Source organism: Psammomys obesus, unplaced genomic scaffold (genome assembly GCF_907164565.1).
Source record: "Psammomys obesus unplaced genomic scaffold, mPsaObe1.curated_primary_1811, whole genome shotgun sequence".
Classification (NCBI taxonomy): domain Eukaryota; kingdom Metazoa; phylum Chordata; class Mammalia; order Rodentia; family Muridae; genus Psammomys; species Psammomys obesus.
The window spans coordinates 5,794,987-5,815,803 of record NW_026596166.1 but is presented as its reverse complement, the minus strand read 5'-3'; the positions used below and the strand labels follow the sequence as shown (position 1 = coordinate 5,815,803).

The 20,817-nt window shown below is 39.4% G+C and overlaps 1 protein-coding gene across 1 annotated transcript in view; it reads right to left on the bottom strand.

Annotated features, from left to right (window-relative positions):
• Positions 1–20,817, bottom strand: part of Kcnh5 (potassium voltage-gated channel subfamily H member 5) — a 235,340-nt gene that overhangs the window by 39,585 nt on the left and 174,938 nt on the right. Inside the window, exon 8 of the mRNA XM_055595313.1 lies at positions 8,290–8,489. Within this exon, the coding sequence (XP_055451288.1) occupies positions 8,290–8,489 (200 nt within the window). The remainder of the gene's footprint in view (positions 1–8,289; positions 8,490–20,817) is intronic.

Here is a 20,817-nt window from a genome sequence, read left to right as displayed (position 1 = left end):
AAGCCCACATAAAACACTGGGTGGGCAAAGAAGCTGGCCTGTACTTCTAACAGAAGGAGGAGACGGGGTCCACATGAGAGAGCTCTAAATTTGACTGAAGGACACTGCCTCAATAAGTAAGTCTGAAGAACAATCAAGGTTGATTCTTGACATAATGTTTAGGCCTTCACATATATGGGCACCCGTGTGTGTTCACACACACACACACACACACACACACACACAACACACCACAAAAATGGAAAAATGTTAAAATTAGGTATTGATACTTTAGAATTTTTTTCTGTAAGTTGTATGCAGACTATCTTAAATATTGTTCCTGAATCAGAAATAACAAATAACACAACTCAAATCATGCAGACACTATCACCTACAGATGTAATACTCAGAGTTAGTATTAGGGAGCTAATCAGATATGAGAGGTAATAAGGTTGTTGAAGACTTCTCTCTCCCAGACACTATCTATCTATCTATCTATCTATCTATCTATCTATCTATCTATCTATCTATCTATCTAATCTATCTCTTTCTCCCTCCATCTTTCCTACCCTTTCCCCCCTCTATCCCCCACTTTCTCTCCCTTCCCCTTCTCTCCCTCCCCCATCTTTCTTTCTCCATCTCCCTCCCTTTCTCTTCTTCTCCATCTCTTCCCTCTCTCACCTTCCCTTTCTCTCTTCCTCCCTGTCCCTCCCTCCTTCTCTCTTTCTCTCCCTGATTCTTTCACTCTCTCTCATTTTCTCCTTGACTCTCCTCTCCATCTACATCTCTCTTTCCCTCTTCCTCTCTCTCTCATCAGCTTGTAAAACCAGAAACTTCAACTGATCAAAATAGTGGCATCTGAGTCCCTGGGTAGAAACGTGACTCTCTGAACTTCCAGGAAAAATACAAGAGTACTATCTAGCTGGCGGCTTTCTGCCATTATCCAGTCTCACACATGAGGGTACGTGCCTACACAGTGACCTTTCTCTCCCCCTTGGGAGTGCCTTCTGTCATTCTGTAACATGCAGCCTTTCTTCTGCTCTATGCCCGTATGTCACCATCTAAATTTATTCAAAAGCAATCACAAAGACTGGAGAGCAGAGAGACAGCAAGAGCAGTGTATGGGGCCCGAAAGTCCTTTAGGTTGGCGATCTACTTGAGTCTACTTAAATCAGTGGTTCTCAACCTGTGGGTCACACAGGCGTGGCCTAAGAATATCAGAAAATAAAGATATTTACATTGCTATTCATACCAGTAGCAAAATTACAGTTATGATGTAATAATAAAAATAATTTTGTGGGTGGGAGTCACCACAGCATGTGGGTATTAAAGGGTCGCAGCATTGGAAGGTTAAAAACTACTGACCCAAAACCCCTACTTGTAGAAATGAATCTCCTTCTGAAGCAGCATGATCTGTTCTTCAAATAAATTCAGTTCTTCGAGCTACTTTCCACCCCTCTCCCCAAGTATTCTCTTAGCCAGATAGAATATTTATATTTCCTTTACCTGTCTTTCAGATAGCAATATGATCTGAATTGTAAACCACCTTGTTCAGCTTTAAGTAAGTGGGCTGCCCTTTGTTGCTATTTCTTTGAAATATCTGGTTGAAAGGTGATTGCAACAGTTGTTCTGTGATGTGATTGATACGAACTGTATTGGGGTGACTGTTACCCCTTGTAAACCAAAGACAAAAATACGTCTACTGAATTTCAGGCAGAGCCAGGTCTGATATGTAACACTGAAATCTCGACAGCCCCATGGACCTGTCACCTGACCATCTCAGGAAAGCATCATGCAACTGAGAGTAAGAGACTCCAGAATGTTCCAGGAGATCCATCACTGTGTCTTACCTACTGCTGACAAGGCTTCTGAAATTGCCATCCAGAAGTACATCCATTAGACCAGCTAGATCTGGTTCTGCATCTAATGTTTGAAGTGACGCTCTAGGCAGATGCCAGGTTCAACCCTGTGACCTTGCATTCCTGGCATCTGTCTTTTCATCTGCACCAACCTCTGCCTAGGCAACCATTAAGACCTCTTTGAATTCCCTTGGACTCTGCTGTGCTCTCTTTAATCCTTTGTAGTCATTCTCTGGGCTACATATACATATGGAGAGATGTAATGACTATAATATACAATGTGTGGTCTGAGAATTCATACTGATAAGATTAGTTTATGGATGGAAAAGGTAGTAAGAATTGTAAATAAAAATCATGAGGGTTTAGGTGCTAACCTGTAAAGGAGACCAAAGGCACTAGGGTGCTGAGAAATAGCTGGTCTATAAAACTTTATACGAGTTGTAAGGTTTTTTTTTTGTGTGTGTGTGTGGTCCCCAAGACTGAAAATACAGTCCCAACCCATTTATTTCATTTGAGTTATTTTCCTGAAAAGTTATTTCAAATGTCAGGATACATTTTATGAGCTTTAATCATCATCCCTTCTATTTCCCCTCATAATCTTCTTTCGTTTTAAATCCTCTCTCATTCCACCCATTTCTCAGTCTTTTAAATACAGAATGTTAGCCAGTGGCAAAGAGCAGAAGATGGATTTTGTTATTAAGTCAGTAAATACAGAGCACCTGTAATGGTTGATAGTCAATAAAGTATTGTCTAGTAGATAAAATTAATCTATGTGCTGCCCCATGCCAAAAAGAAATCACCTAAAACAAGCCTCCATGATAAAAAAAAAAATGCTCTAATCCCCACATGAGTATGGATTTAACCCGTGATTGTACTCAACAGAAGCTGGTTAAGACTGAGTTAAATCACTGTGATTAATTTGCTTGTGTGTTAGTGTTGAATCCAAAAATCTATAAAACTAAATATGTGGAGAAGCTAGAAGGAAATCATAATAATTGGAGCAAAGTTTTCCCTCTAATTAGCTGTAATGCATCATTAAATTCCATTGTACATAGGGCTGAAAAAAAATAGATGTTTTAGAGCTAACACAGAAAGAGACATTAAAAAAGACACCAGGCCTCATTTATTTTCCTCATTTTGGTATGTGCATTTATAAATTTTCTAATAATATCTATGAATAAAAATATTTTCAAGAAAACATAGGCGAACTATGCAGTAAGACACCTATGTTAAGACAACAAACTTCACTTACCAAGCAATATAGGAACAAAACATTGAATCAAAGAGAGTAATGATTAAAAATCCTTGTACTCTTTACTATGGATGTACCCTGAGTATATCCATTGATATAATTACTGTTACACACCTTTCATTTTATCACCCCACAACTGTATTTTCATAATTTCAAGCAACTGCACTGTAAGTGCTTGTAGCAGAGGTTAACATACATCAAAAAGGTTAAAGATAAACAGATAGAAAAGCCCCACGGTCCTTTGCTTCTCTGCTGAGAACATTCTCTTAGGAGCACAGAGCAGTTAACTGGCGCATCAACTCTTATGGGACAAGATGATGGCTTGGATTCACTGGTGACATTGAAGGTGATGGGAACTGAAGTTAGGTAAGGGTGTAATGAAGGTTCAAACGTGTGGAATTGTATCCTAAGAATCTGAAAGTTTAGTTTCCACTACATAAACTGGGGAATGTCAGTAAAATGTATTTATAAAAGATAAATAAGAACTTAAGTTTTGGGTCTTCTGTTCGGTTCCATTGATCCACCATTCTGTTTCTATGCCAGTACCGTGCAGTTTTTATAACTGTTGCTCTATAGTACAGCTTGAGATCAGGGATGGAGATACCTCCAGAAGATCTTTTATTGTAGAGGATTATTTTAGCAATTCTGGATTTCTTGTTATTCCATATGAAGTTGAGAATTTTTCTTTCAAGGTCTGTAAAGAATTGTGTTGGTAATTTGATGGGAATTGCATTAAATCTGTTGATTGCTTTTGGTAAGATGGCCATTTTTACTGTGTTAATCCTGCCAAGCCATGAGCATGGGAGCTCTTTCCATCTTCTGACATCTTCTTCTAATTCTTTCTTCAGAGACTTGAAATTTTTTTATACAAGTCTTTGACTTGCTTGTTTAGAGTCAGAGCCAAACTTTCGGCAGAGTGCAGGAAATCTTATGAAAGAAGTGGGAGATAGTAAGACCTGGAGAGGACAGGAGCTCCACAAGGACAACAGATCCTAAAAGTCTGGGCACAGGATTTTTTCTGAAACTGATACTCCAGCCAAGGACCACTCATGGAGATGGCCTGGAACCCCTGCACAGAGGTAGCCTATGGCAGTTCAATATCCAAGTTGCCTCCATAGTAATGGGGACGGGGACTGTCTCTGACATGAACTTATTGGCCTGCTCTTTGATCACCTCCCCCTAAGTGGGGAACAGCCTTACTAGGCCACAGAAGAAGACAATGCAGCCACTCCTGATGAGACCTGATAGACTAAGTTCAGAGGGAAGGGGTGGAGGACCTCCCTTTTCAGTGGACTGGGAGAGGGACATGGGTGGGGAAGAGGGAGGGTGGGATTGGGAGGTACAGGGAAGATACAGAGTGAATAAACTGTAATTAATAAAAATAAAAATAATTAAATAATAAAAAATTTAAAAAAACCTAATTTTTGGACAGATTCATTGGACCTGAAAAGCAGAGAGCAATATATAGTTGAGGAAACAGGTCTGAGATTAGTTGGGACACTCACGTGTTGTTAGCATGTTTTTGAAGTCATGACATAGGCTTATATTACTGCAATGAATAAAGACAGAAAATAGAAGGCCTCAAGGACTGAGCTCTAGTGCCAGCTCTGATACTTTATAAAATGCTCAACCCATTTCCACAGTTTGCAGAATTGCACAGCAGAGCCAGGCAATACAGTCTTTGCTAAGATTGGGCATTTCTGTATCTATCTAAAAACGGCTTCTTAATGACTTGATTTTTATTCTGTTATAGGTGAAAGTAATCTTTGTGTAGTATTTACTAGTGATATAATTTTGAGATTATATTTTTTGAAATTATAATTTAATAACATTTCTCCTTTCCCTTTCCTCCACCCAAACCCGCTAATGTACCCTTCCCTGCTCTTCTTCCAATTCACTAATTGTATACCTATATATTCATAAATATAACCTGTTCAGTACATATAATGCTACTTGTATGTATGTATCTTTTTAGGGCTGATTGTTTGGTTTGCCGTCTTTGGGGAAGAGCGCTTCTTCAGCTCCCAGCTTTCCTTAGTTGCCTACATTTCTCTGTGTAGGGTTGAGGCCTTCTGGGCTTTCTCCTGTCCGGCTTAGCATGTTCCTTGGTATCATCATTGTTAGTTCACATGGGCAGTCATGTTGGTAACCTGAAAGCTTGTTCTCTGAGGATTAGCTTTCTTGGTACCAGAAGGTGCCATGTAAGCTTCCAAAGTGGGTAGGCAACCAGCAGTCCTACCAGCTATGACACCTACATACTACATCAATAATCAGCCCAGAACAATAACTGTAATGGTACAGTAGTGGTTTAGATATCTTGGTGGTAACCAACAGCTCTCTAATTGGACTTAAGACTCACTCACCAAGGGTAAAACCATATCTGGTATTAGAAACCTAGCTAATACCCAGTGCTAGTGAAGTCATAGTTATTGTAGCAGAAGCTACAACCACTGATTTACTAAATCAGCATAATGCCTTGTGACTATTTTTTTAATGTCTAAATAACCTTAACTATGACTTTGGCTCACTTAGTTGTTAAAACATTCTAATATGACTGATTTATAAAAATACTTTACAAATTATAAAAATTGATTTTGCACTTTTGCAGTGATGCTTCATTTCTACTCAAATGTTTCAATTTTTCCTTAACTTATTTTTTTTTATTAATGTGTATGTGTGGGTCTCTTTCTGTCTCTTTCTGTGTCTCTCTCTGTCTCTTTCTTCCTGTCTCTCTCTGCCTCTCTCTTTCTGTCTCCTTCTCTCTCTCTTGTGTGTGTGTGTGTGTGTGTGTGCGTGTGTGTGTGTGTGTGTATGTGTGTGTGTGTTAGTTGGGGAGAGGGCTCCACAGAGGCAAGAGAGACTTAAATCAAGGAAATGGATACAAATTTTTGTTTTCTTCTTGTTTGGGTAGCATATGGCATGTAGCTTAGGATGCGTTTTAAAATTCAGTCTCTCCTAGGAAGGAATTACTTGGAATCCCCACACCCCTTCTGTAGGCCCAGAATCTGGCATGCATCTTCTTCTCATCATGTATACTGTCTCCATAGCTAACACGCATCTGATCTGATCTGAGTGGGGATTTCCCTAATAGGCTGAAAGGAATCAATAGTCATGGCATGTTTCATGCACAGCAAAGCTTTTATATTTGTCACACCAACTTAAATCTGCTTTTCCCAGCGCTCAGGAACAACTCTGAGTGTAATTCAGTACCTTTACCCAACTTCCTTCCCTCTTCCCTCTTCTCCCATCCCATCCTGTGGTTACCACCATTCTACACTCAACTCAGCTCTTTAAAGTTCTCTGAATGAGACAGAACATGAGTTACTTGTCCTTCTAGGTCTAATCCCATTTAAAACAATCTTCTCCAGCCCCATCTGTTTTGTTATTCATGACAGGCTTTCATTTTTTTTCTTTAAACGTTTGCTTTATCTTGACTCTTGTGACTAGTGCAACCGTAAACACGAGAGTGTGAGTATCTCTTTTGTACAGAGGTCTGCTTTCCTTTCGTAGCTACCCAGAAGTAGGATAGATAGATCCTGTGGTAGATTCACTTTATCACTTTAAGCTTTTTGAAGGAACATCCTGTGCTCAACAGCAGCTGCACTAATTTCCATTCCAATCGTGAAAAAAAAAAAATTCCTTTTCTTCAACACCCTTAATGGCATTTGTGATTTTGCCTTTTTGTCACTGTGACAAATGTTTCTTGAATGTTTTCCCACTAACCACATATTGGTGGGTATTAATCAAATCACAAAGAGATGTGCTTTCATTGCTTTTTCTTCTGTGGTCATTTAACTGGGAAATGTATGCTGTGGACTGTGAAATACTGAGGAAGGAGCATCTCTCCCTTCTTTCAGAATTCCTCCATGAAACTGCCTCAAACATGACCTGCACCTTCCCTTCCAATTTACAGTCACACTTCACACCTGCCCTCAGTCATCTGGCTCTTCCCATGCCTGCTCTGGCTTGAAACTCGCTTGTTGTGGTTTGAAATTCCAGTGTATAAACATCTAGTTTGATCACTCATGAGTTCTTACACACACACACACACACACACACACACACACACACAGGTCAAAAATACATATCACCTAGAAATGGCAAGAAAGGTATTTTGGAATTTGACTGTCAGCTGTCAAAAGTAAGTGTTCTACAAAGAACAGTCTCCATCCAATGATGCTCTCCGATTTAAATAACTCAGGACTGGCTTTCACTCACTGTGCGCCAGCTCTGGCTGCCGCCCCTTACATTTGATATAAATCGGGTGGTATACAAAAGTGAGGAGGCTTTGATTTATTGGAGAATTTTATTGGAGAATTTTGGGTCAGTCTTTGCCCCAAATATATGATAGGTGGGAAAAAAATTTAAAAAGCAGCTCTCACAAAAATAAATTAAAAAAAAACAAGAAATGAAACATGGGAATAACTGGAAAAGAGGTATGTCTCTACTACTTGTATGAAAAACCAAGGGAAGATTAAGAATTAAAAATTACTTTAGAATACATGTGATAGAGAGGAGTTTAAAAGGAAGATACCATAGAAGATAATACACATTTTTCACTTATAACAGGGGAGTTTCTTTCTATTTTTTTCTTTTTTAAAAATATACTTTAAAAATGTCTCTCCCCCCTCTCTCTTTGAGTGTGTGTGTGTGTGTGTGTGTGTGTGTGTGTGTGTGTGTGCAGGTACCCACAGAGGCCAGAAGGGGGTGTCTGATCCCTTGGAGCAGGGGTTACAGGAGGCTGTGGGCTGCCAGACATAGGCACTAGGAACATAATTCCAGTCGTTATAAGGGTAGGAAGCTCTCTCAGCTGCTGAGCCATCTCATGAGCCCCTTGTAATTTTTAAATGGACAGAAAGTCAAAGGAAAAATTAAGAATAAGATCTCATAGGAGACTGCTCAGACAGTTTAACAGAAAATTACTAAGTAGTAATGAGAGTATCGTGGGGAAACGGAGTAATAGGCTGTTTTCAGAAACTGAATTTTCTCAGTTGACTATTATGACTGGTGCTAGTTGATTGTTAATGGTTGGGTGCTCTGCACCTTCTAAGCACTCAATAAATGTGATTGATTGAAATGTCACTTACAGAAACTATAGCAACTATAAGGCAATTGCAAAAGGGAAATGTAATATATCTAAATATCTTGCTAAGCATAAGATTAATAGTAAATAGTAATAATAACAATCAACAACTATACCTTCTCCGTGTCGATGCCCTTTGACATTGACCATGTTGAGACAATGTAATCCATGACACGTTCGCTAAGGCCTTTCGGAACCTGGTACAGTTTCAGGAAATCTCGAACATTGTTCAGCATCTCGTGGTAACGGTTGGTGTTAGCGTACATTTGCTGGAAAATGGTGGTGACGTTTCCAAAAATAGTTGCATAAAGAAGAGCTGAAACGAGAAGAAATGATCGAAATTAAGACAGACGTTCCAAGTTCAAAAGAAATAATAAGCTGACCGCGTCAGTAACGAACGTTACAGAAGTATCTTCATTAACTTCCAGAGGGAAACACGTGGGAAGGAATCCCTGACTGCACTGATTGGCCTCGGCATGCTCTCTAGAAAGGCGGCCATAGAACAACAGTTGTGAACTCCACGAACATTATCATGCCAAACAACATGAGGCTCCATGAAATCGACATAAAGTTAGAAGTTTGCTAAAATTTCTAGCCCTATTTTACTTGCATATTATTATTATTATTATTATTATTATTAGTGTATGTGTGTGTGTGCATGTGTGTTCACGTGTGCATGTGTGTCCCTGTGTATGTAGAGATCAAAGAACAACTTTGTACCACTACATCTCTCCTTTCACCTTTCTGTTGGCTCTGGGGATAGAACTCGGGTGACCAGGTTATGCAGCAAGCACCTTGCCCACCAGGCCATCTCCGCAGCCATCAGCCTTTCTGGCCTTTTCTTCTCTCTAGCCTCACCCTCTCAAGAAAAGCCTTATCAAGTCATAATTTGCCAGGGCTTGATGATCTCGCTTAGAGATGCCTGCTCCTCTCACAGCTCACTCCTTCCAGCTTCTGGAGTGCTTCTTTGGTTATAAATATTTTTGACAGAACATCAGAAATGCTGGGGGGGTGGGGGGAGACAGATTAAAGTGCTCTATTTTTAGAACTTTGTGTAGATGAGTAGGGACGGAACTCAAAGCTGAAATAAAACTGTCAGAGAGCTTTGAGTCGTTAAGCTCGTGTCAGTACAGAAAGAAGTAGAAATGCTTTGAGCCCATCATTTTCAGAGCGAAGACAGCCTGCGACCGTTGTGAGTTATCTACAGGGGACTGCAAGTGAAAATGAGTGCTGCTTAAGGCTGAAACTTGAGTGTACCAGCTCCCTTCTCCCCGGGTCCTGTCGGTCTGTGCATAAGGATCTACTGTGGGGGAGCTCTGTGAAAGTCACTGGGTTCAAACCCCAGCTGAACATGCATCCACTGTTTCATGCAACATTAACTCCTCCCCATCACTTTCTTACTAGCGGGAAGCCCTGCTGACAAGGGGGTGGGGCTGTACTCTGATTTTCAGTAAACACCACACAGCAACTGCAGGAATTCTAGATGCTTCTCGCCAATACATGTGATCAGCAGAGATCACTTCCATCTGTCATTTTCCATTCATTTGGGAAAAAAAAAAGAACATTTCTTGCAAGAAAATATGAGCTATTTCCCTTTGCAGTATCTGAGCCAAACACTGTTGGATATAAATGATGTAAAACCCAGCTAGTAAAGCAACTTAGGATTCTTTCTGTAGTGGGGAAAGGGAGGGAGCAGGTGGGATTATTTGCTTCTCTGAAAGCAGGTGTTCTCCTCTGAGTGTAACACATTGTAATTCCACAACAGAAAGCTGTTACTTTATATAAAAAAAAAAAACAAAATCTCTGTAGTCCTTATTCTAAGGTTGTTATTAAGGGATTCAAACACCAGAGCAGGATGGTTTTTAAATAAGTTGTATTTAATTAAAATTAGATAGAAATATTTCTAAATTGGGTCTTTAAAACTCATTTAAAATTATTTAAAACTTATTTAAAATGTAACACCCCCTCAAATAAAAGTAATTACAGACACGACATCCCGTTACTTCACTGTTGTGCTTAAGAACAGAAACAGCAGCAATATTAACAAGTTCTTCGAGAATAATCATCTAAAATATGCAAATTCATGTTTTCAGAAAAGAAACAACCAGACTGAATTTTTTTTAAATAATGAATAACTATACAATACTGAGACAATTCATTAACTGTGTTCTGTAATAGTTCACAGCCTTTAAAAACTGTCAGTCTGTATCACAGGATTACTTATTAGTTATGCTTAATTAGACTGTCTTTCTAACATGCTTGAAACAGGCTGCATTTGCCAAGCATCTTACTGCTGCCTTCCACACAGAGGAAGAGCAAAGTGTCAGCAAATAGTGTCTCCCTCAGAAACATGAAGCTGAACAGCTTTTCATGTCTTTGCAAGAGCTGCGGAAACTAAGTGAGAGACTGTTGTCATGGGTTTTAGTATAGTAAGAAAGTTAGCATTGAAGAAAGCAGAAAGAAACAATGTTTCCAGGCTATGGCCTTAACTTCAGGAAGTACACTGAGAGACTCTTCCTGCTCAGGGGAGAGACAATTAGGTATATGTGTTAATTTTTAACGGAGCACAGCATGGAGAAGTGCTCTGTCTACTGCAAAGGAAGGAGGGATGTGAGCTCAAGACTATAGTGGAATTCTGCCCACCTGGTAAGACCCAACACAATGCCTATCAGATCTCAAGTTTCTACACCAGGGCCGAGGGCAACTTCTGGACCTATCCTGCTACCAGACAGAGACCTGAGGCCCCAATGGATCACATCCATAGTCTGGACACTACCTCTGGGTAGCTGGAAGGGTTTGCGAGGTGAGGCTACGCCAGCCGCGGGCTGCAGTACCATGGGCTCCAGGTTGCACTGAGCTGAGCCCAGAAGAGTGTGGACTTTGGATGCAACAGTATAAAAGCATTGACGACTCGTGGGAGCTTATGAAAAGTGCCTTCACCATGAGATCCAGGAAGAGACAAGAATCCCATGGCTTCTGACCACATATCGGTAACTGTGGATGAGTTATCTGGGCTCACCCTAACCCTAGAGAGATTTATAGGAACAGCTGCCCGATAGCATGTAACCAGGGATTTATAAGAAATAAGGCCCTCAGACACCCCACAATATTGAAACGATGGCAGTGCTCCAGTGCTGACTTGGGGCAACACTGAACTTAGCTTTTCATCTGCTGCTGAAGTAGCTGACGCCACAGAGCAGCTGCCTAGAATTCCCGAGACAAGCCAAAACAAAGCCACATTTTCAACTGACAATAATGGACGAAAAGAAGTGCCAGTTACTGACCCTATAGCAATCAATCCACACACAGCCAGGTGATTTTCATAAAGCCTTTAAAAAATTGAACAAACTTCAAGGAAACATAGAGAAACAACATCAGTATTTTATCGGAGAAACCTAAGAGAACTGCAGTAACTTAAACACCAACACAAGTAGCCCTTGAACTGAAATAAATAAATTTTTTAGAAAGGAAAAATAAATAAAGAAATGAATGAATGAATGAATGAATAAACAAACAAATAGATAGATAGATAGATAGATAGATAGATAGATAGATAGATAGATAGATAGATAGATAGATAGAGTAAAAAAGTTCACAGCAACTTTGGGACAGCATTAGAAGAATAAATACTTGGGGTGTGGCACTCAAGAGTCTGTAGTGTGTTTCCGAGAGAAAAAAAGCATACTCACAGAGACAATAAAAAAATAACAACTGCCCAATCCTAAAATTCTAAAATTGAAACAGTGGTACATGAAGGTCATCATAATTGGTTCGCAGGGTCACCATGATTGATTGCTATCAATGAAAGCTATCTCAAATCATAACATAATCAATTCCCAAAGGATAAATAAAAAGAGGTTCTTGAGAAAGCAGGAGAGTAACACACACACAAACACATGCATGTACATAACGCACATAGACACATATGCAAACACATACATATATGCACATATATGTTACAATTACCTGCTTTCAGTAGAAACCCCACAGGCCATAAGGGAGTAGTAGGATGAGCTCATCACACATGCTAGATAAAGTTTTTCAACGTGTGGGCCATGACCCCCACAGATGTCATATATCAAATATTTACATTACGATTCATAACATTAGCAAAATCACGGTTATGAAGTAGCGGTGGAATAATTTTATGATTGTGGGTCGCTACAGCATGAGGAGCTGTAATAAAGGTTCTAAAGCCTTAGGATGGGTGGGAGCCACTGTGCAAGAGGAAAAGAAACTATCAATAAAGGATAACGTACCCAGCAAAGCTGTGGTTCAGAAATAAAAGTGTCCTCAGACAAACAAAAGCTGAAAAAAATTATCACCACCTGACATGTCCTTACAAAAGGAAAAAAAAAAAGACCAAGTTCTTTAAATGAATAAAAAGGTACTAACCATCAAGAAAGAACTGGACGTTTAGAACTCATTAATAAGAGAAACTACACAAACTCAGAAGAGCCTAACATGGTAGACCTGGTGCGTAAACCATGTGTGCTTAGCATTAAAAAAAAAAGCATATCAATCAGAATTAATAAGTACATTAGCATGTTGAAACAGGCAACATAGAAAAATATGTAACTGGTGGGTGTGGTGGCACTCTCCTGTAATCCCAGCACTCAGGAAGGCAGAGGCAGGTAGACCCCTGTGAGTTCAAGGCCAGCGTTGTTTACAGAGTTCAGAACAGCCAGAGCTACACAGAGAAACCCTGTCTCAAAAAAACAAAAACAACAAAACAAAAGGTGTGATGGGACATCAAAACTCACAATACGGGGAAGGATGAATATAAATGTCATGGTTTTCTCTGTCCTCACTCTCATCCTTTTGTTTCCTGGCCAGTTTTATGATCAGTGTTTAAGCCACTCTCATTTCAAAATGTGGTTTTTTTTTCCTTAAGTTCCACTGTAACCACAAAGCACAAACCAGCAACAGACCAAAAATAAGAAGCAAGTGAGCAAAACACCCTCCTAGAAAAAAAAAAAAAAAATCACCCAAGAAGATTATGAGAGGAAGAAACACACAGTTTCTGAGAGCCACAAAATGGCAGGAGCAAGATATTACTTAACAGTTACATGAAATGCAAATTAATTAATTCCCCGAGAGAGAGAGATGTGAAGGGACTGAACAAATAATAAGGAATACCCAACTATGCGCTGCTTGCCACACATGGCCCTTTGCTTCTTTCCTACTTGGCTCAGCATCTTCCTTTTGTACACTAATCTCTTCTCCTCGCTCAGGTCTCTGCTTAACGTCAGTTCCTCTCAGGGGTTGTCCCTGACCACCGGGGCTGAACATTCTCTTCTACCAGCATTCTCCAGATCTCTGACTGAAACATAGCTGTCTCCGCTTTAATTTATATTCCTGTGCTCATTTGTAATGTATCCATTTTCCTTTACGCTCCCTACTGTATTTCCCCCAGAGGACATGCGGTTCCTGGGACATTATTGGTGTTCAATATTTTTTTCTAGTAAATTCTACGCCAAAAACAAAAAACAGTGTTCCAAAATATTTTTTTTTCATATAAAAACCCTTTCCTGGTGATACAGTGATGTACATAAAATACATATTACTGAGACAGGTATTGTAATGAAATATTTAAAACGAAACATACTATATATCCTTGTCACAGTAAGTTAATCAATACATTGGAAAGCCCCATTCCTACTTAGCAAACACAAATGCTCTTGATGGAGATGGTCAGCTGTGTAGAGAAGTGTTGCACTGTTGTGCTCTCTGAGCGGCGATAGTCAGTCACATCTTAGTAATGACGAGGAGCATGCGTGGCAATTTCAGATGTGCATTTTTATGTAATTTTTGTAGTCTTTTAGATACAACGCAACTACTAATTTCATGAGTTACACATTAGCAAATGTCATCCTAAAGTCTTACTTTTCCTGTATCCATTACAAAAAGATCACTGTATGATTAAGGCTGGGGATAAACACTTGGATTTCCCTGTCATCAAGAGACAGAGGCCCTTTCCCTTAAATCTTGGTATACCCCAATGGTATAGGAAGGCGATGTCTGCACAGCAAACATATAGGCTTAAGCCTTAATAAACTAGGAAATTCCAGTTCTTTATCATTTGAACATCTCTGAAAATTTAGTTGCCATTTCACGAGGAAGCCAAAGTGTTCTAGATACATCTTCATGAAGAGAAATAAGGAGCCCTGGATAACAGTCTTGACCTTAGACTAAGTAATTTTAAATATTGATAGGAACACGCATTTATGATAGCATTTAAGAGTATATACTCAACCATTAGTTCTCTTTTCAGTATATTCAAGATATGAAAGCTGATGTAACAGCATCCACTTACCAGCCATTTGGTTGAACCAATTAAAGCGAGGTTATCCCAGGCCCATTCAAATCATTCCAGCCAATAACAATTGAAGTAGAAATAATCCATGTCCCCCAAGCCTTCCATAAGTCACAGATTCATGACATAATAAATTGTAGTTCTTTTTCAAAATCCACTAAGTTTGATTAGCTATGCAACTATAATAATTTAAACCATAATAAAGCAGAGTGGTTCTCTTGGAGAGTACCGGAGGCAGGAGGGTGGAGAGTCTCTTCTGCTACATGTCATCATTCCAGAGTGAATTCAAGAATGAAGCTTTTCAACATTAAATATGGCTTCACGATTTACAATTGAAAGCACCTATTTTTCTTATAAAGCCACAAGTGAGCATTTAATGTTTTCAAAAACAGATATAAATTGAATGGATCTCAGAGGAGTTAAGGAACAAGATCAAAATAAAGTGCGTGCGATTCTCAAAGAATTCATGCAGGTATTTTGAAAAGATTGAATGATGCCCCTGCAAGTCATCATGAAGTATCAGCATTCTCTTGAGAACTGTTCAGCTCAATGTATTTTTCTGGAGTATAGACTGTGTACGCCAGCCCGTACCCCAGCCACTGGGGCTAAAGTTTCAAAGGAGACATTACACTTTCAGGGCACCGAACAAACAGTTGGTGTGCTGTTCCCTGGGAAAACCACCTCTCCCACTCCCAGCTCTGACTGGTTGTCTTTAGTTGCTTGTGTAGGTTTGGAGCACCATAGACTTTTCTCCATCTAGTTTGGCTTGTCCATTGATGTCATCTTGTTTTCACTCGCATTTGGGCAGTCAGGTTGGTGCGCTTCTATGGGTGTAATTTCTGACGTTATGACACACGGTAGCACAGCAAACTCCCTCATCCTCTGACTCTCACAGTATTTCCACACCCTCTTCCACACTGTTTCCTGAGCATTAAAGGCAATGATGTTTTGCAGATGCACCATATCCATTGGGCACACACACACACACACACACACACACACACACACACACACACATATGCAATAACAATTAACAGAAAAACAGACCATGAATTTGAAGTAGAACGGGGAGAGCATATGAGAGGGTTTGAAGAGAGAAAGAGGAAGGAGAAAATGTTGCAATTACATTATATTCTCAAAAAGAAAAAAACCCACGTAGTTATAAATGCCAAAATAAATAAATAAATAAAAAGAGATTATCAGTTTCGAGTAGCATACACAATTTCCTAGAGCTAAACACTATTCTTAATTATCTTGAACCAAATTTTGGGAAAAAAATATTACATTTTAAAATAGTACTATAATAATAATAAATCCACAGATAAACTTATAACCATCCAAAGCATAGGAGCAGTCAGTAGTTTATTTGTCAGAATTGAATATTATGTAGCACAAACAAAAATCTATATTCAGGTAATTAACTGCAGAAGCCTCCATTAGTGAGTTGCAAATGACAGCAGATAAAGTAATGATGTTGGGGAAGGCTCTGAGGAAAACAGGTTCTGCATTCATTCCATTTTATTTGTTCTTGGGTCACGCTGCACTCACTATGTTCTTATCAACAATCTTTTCTATGTGGACTCTTTTGTGCCCATTACAACGAAAATCAACCCTGACTCTTTTGTAATTATCTTCTGTGTATGAGTTTTAGATGTGACAATTGACGACAGAGCTATCCAAACTACTGAAATAGAGACACAATTCTGGTGATTTGTAGGGTCATGTAATTGGTTTAACGATCATTTAGGCCATCTTTACTGGTGATGCTTCAGAGGTGCAAGAATGAGCCCCATCCATGTGTGGTTGGTTGTCTGTAGCTTGTTAGGGCGACTGTGGTTGCTGCGGTGTTCTGAAGTGGAAAGGCTCATCTTCAGAAATCCCTGGTGCCAGAGTGACTCCCCCTCCCACATCTCCTCTAAAGACTCTTGCATTCCTTGGATCAGCTGTTTACACGGGTCCCCTCCAGGCTCTCCCATATGAGCTGGGCATTTTCTTTCTCTAGTCTTCATAGTCCATGCTCCATCCCAGCCAGCGTCTGCACCCTACCACTTATCTTTCAGAAGTGAATATCATTAAATACTTTGTGTTATGTTCTTATTATTGGAAACTATTTAAAGTGCTACCCTTTTAGGGGATACTGGAATTTTGGGGAGAGGAATCCGATGAGGTGATATAAGCCAAATGAACACTATTTGAATAAAGTCAACTTGGAAGAGAAACTGAGACATATCATCACATATCAAATTTCCCCATAATGCTGGACAGATTTAATTCGCTTAGAGCTGATCTTGTGGTTATCATAACAACCAGCTTCACCAAAATAGCCCTAGTAATTGACATTGTTCTCTATATCATTAATATGGTTTTAAAGTTACAAAGACAGCCATAAGCTCACATTTATCTTTTACTGATGTTATATCAAAGATGGAAGGAAAAGAGAGTCAGAAAGAAGTGAGGAAAAAACCCCAAGATTTTAATTAACTTTAATTAAAAACAAGAATTCTAAGAAATCAAAGAAAGTAAAATGAAATATCAAGATCGTTTATCTTTCCTGTGTTTATTGTTTTCTTTTATGCCAAGTAAACTCATTTATTTACTCTCTCCAATCCATCAAAATACAGGTAGACTTTTTAAAAATAATTATACCCCATTTGCTTGTACAGTTATAGTCTTTACGGTGTTCATGAAAACTAGCTGAATAATACACTGGGCTCATTGCAGATCCATTTGGTCTGGGTTACAATAATCCCTAGATGTGTCAATTGTCAAGCAGCCAAAGAAAACTTGCATGTTAAATTAAAATTAAAGTGCATGTTATTAGACTATTAGACTAGTGTGTGGCGGGGTTAAATCAATAAAGTGTTTGCTCTCTAAGCACATAGACCAGAGTTTGTTCCCCAGAATTTACAGAAAATGCTGGGTATGAGGTTATGATCCCATCACCGGAGCAGGGGAGCATATACAGGAGGATGCTTGGAGCTCACTGGCCGGTCCATCCTAATAGATGATCTCTAGTGCAGGGAGAATCTCTGTCTCCAAAGAGATTGATGATGTTACCGGGAACTAAACTAATGGCTGCCTTCTGGCTTCTACAATTATGTACCCACATGTATGCACATCCGCACACACACACACACGCACACATACTCATACCTACATGAATACTGATACATACAGATGCACACAAAAATAAATAAATATAAAAACAAACGTGTATGTTACCTTCAGAAAGCTCTAGCTGGGTTTCTCAGTGCCAAACATTTACCCCTCACCTCTGTTTTCACACCTCTCCTCGTCCTGAGCTCTCCTCAAGCATCTGCTTCCCTGATTGTTATATCACACCTTGTTTTTTATTAACTGGTACATGTTGGTCAAATACCATTTTATTTGTACTTTTCCTGCACATTGCTGAACGCATGGGAGAGAGTAGCTTAAAGCTGTACTTAGAGCAGTAACTACAAGACAGCAGGACAGGCCCAGAATTTGGCCACTATGTAACTTTGGGCAGTGGTCATGGATGCAATAGGATCGATGGTGGGTTTTCTTCTGAAGAATTTAAAGTTTTAGAACATTGGGAATGGTTTTTCGTATGTTCTGATTTTTATAAAAAGCGTGCACCATGTTTATAATTACACGCTAGGCAGAGACCGTGGATGCTATTAGAGCAGAGTTAGATGAGAGAGAGATATAAAACAAGGTGATGGCAGCCTCTGCTGTGTCCTGTGTGACCTTTATGCACGGCATCTCTAGAAAGTCACATCATCTCCCTAGGTCTTCATCTTATCCTCATTGTAGAATAGGGGGGAACAGATATTAAAACTGAATCTAACCCAAGCCAAAGCTTGATCAGAGATTCAATTTCAACAGATATTTAACACAGAATTCATATGACAGGGACAGAACACAGTTATTCTCGCTACTCCACAGAAAACCACAGGGACAGTGTCAGTTCTATCCTTGACAGGACTCAAAGCTCTCCCGCATGAACAGCCGGTCTTAAAGAAGAGCTCTGAGAACTAGAATGCCCAGGAACCATCCCTTAATGATACATGTCAGGAAATTGCAAGTCTATTACGGTTGCTACTTTCAAAACCTCGGCCATTTACTGCTGAGAAAAGAATGTTGGCTAACAAATAGCTTTGTAAACAAAAGGGAAGTGGAAGTTCACCTCACTTATGCTGAGAATGACAACTTACTCATTGAGGCACATGTCAACACTGATCAGGATTGATTTTTATTTTCAGCGAATTAAGAGTTCAAGAAAACTAGGTGCATACGCTTGTGAAAGAATGGCATTGCTAGTTAGTGAATCTTGGAGTATACAAATTGCCTAGGAAACATGAATTGATACAGCTCTAACATTTATAGCGTCTCACTGCCGCTTCATGTTCTGAATTATTAAATCATCGCTGCATTCAGAAACCTTCCATGACAGCCCAGTTTCAGTGCTACATGTGAGTTGTGACAATAGTACCTCCATGTGTCAGGCACAAAGCAGGGCCATTGAACTTAAGAAAAGGTAAACACATGTTTGACAGGGACTTCCAGCCCCTTTATTAAAGTATTATGACTTCCCTACACTGACTCAGCTCCTACACACAAGAAGCCATACCCTTACCTTCTTTTCAAATGAAGTCATAGTTTTGCCTAATGAATAAATGAATAGAAATTAATTTAGCCTGGTTATATTTCTTAAAGAGAAACGAGGTATAAGGCATTTCTTCTCCATGTATAGATAACAGAGTATAACTCTATCTCTTCAGTTGCTGGACACGGTACACAAATTATATTACTCCATTTTAAGATCTCACACACCACCTAACAAATAGTCCAGAAAATAAGCACTATGATTCATGAGCCAACTTATTCTCTAAACTCTTCAAGCAGGCTCAGCGTCATCCATCTCCTTCATAATACCCAAGAATGGCTTCAGTAGTCATCACTGAAGTAAATTATTAACCAAAGCAATTAATGCAACACAGGTACATTATCTTGAAAAACACATAACTAGCTTGCATGAGCATACTAAATTGCTTACTAAATTGCATGTACATAACTGAATTTTTCTAAATAGGCTTTTAGAGATGTTGTAAATATATTTTGGCCTTTTTGCATCACCCAATAGGTAGGATTGACACACTGAAGCTCACAGTCAATGCATATTTGCTATGTGTAAGCACAATGCTAAGCGTCACGGGGAATACAATGCTATGCAATTTTACACACATACCTTTACTCTTTAAACTACCACTCGAAGCAATTTGGTTGTAAAATTATATGATTATGAATTCCCTCATAGTACTTAAAATGTTCTGAACAGTGTATCGGAAAGCTGATGAAAAACCGGCACAATAAAAAGCCTGACCACTAAATAACAACAAATTTGGCTACGTGTTCTAAAAGAGCTAATGTCAAAACTAGATGAGCTGCCCATATTTCCCACTGAACCGAATCCACATTAAAGTACTGGCTCAGCCTTGTCCTTGCTAACTTTAAGCTGTCCCTGCCAACTTCCCTCTCCTACAAAAAGGGCTACCTCCTCTGCTTCTGGTGCACATCTTCTCATCCTGCTATCCTCTCCTCCCTTCTCTGAGGGGCCCTCACCACTAATCATTCCAACTGGCAGCTTCTGGGGAGCAAAGGAGGCAGCTTCACACCCATCCTATGTATATGGGATTATGGAGCTGCCTGGGATAAACCAGTTTTTCTTCCTCTGCTCCTTCTCTATTTCAAGGGACAAAATCTGAGGGTTTCAGATCATTGTCTGCACTGGAATGCACTCTGTGATGGAATATGCCGATTTTCAGGGTGCCAAGCAGCATCTGAACTCCTGTGGCTTTCCTCTTTCCAAGCAAGGACATCAACATCGCAAGTGCCTCCGAGGTCACAAGATTAGGATCCTGGGTCTCCCTCTCAAACTGACTGATGTGATTCCTCACAGGGATGGAGCCATCTTCATCCAGCCTAGAATACAGTAAGCTTCCCCATATTCCTGCGCTTCCTATATTCACATGAATGAGTACAAAACACGAAAGTGAGACTCTAGAATCTGAAACCACCATTTTTTTCCTTGCTAGGCCCGTTTGCAGACTAAGCTGACTCTGAGTTTAAAATGTACAGTAAATTCTGAAAAAAAAAAAATGGGACAAAGTAAAACTATGTTTAAATAAGGCAAAATTAGTTGGTCAAGGTGTAAGAAATTTAATTTAATGGAACAGCCAACATCTGCAGGCTGTAATCTATTGGAATATTATAATAATGCCTGTGATGGTTAACAGATGTTTCTCTTAAAAAAAAAATCAAGCAAGGATTCTGAATCAAATAAGTT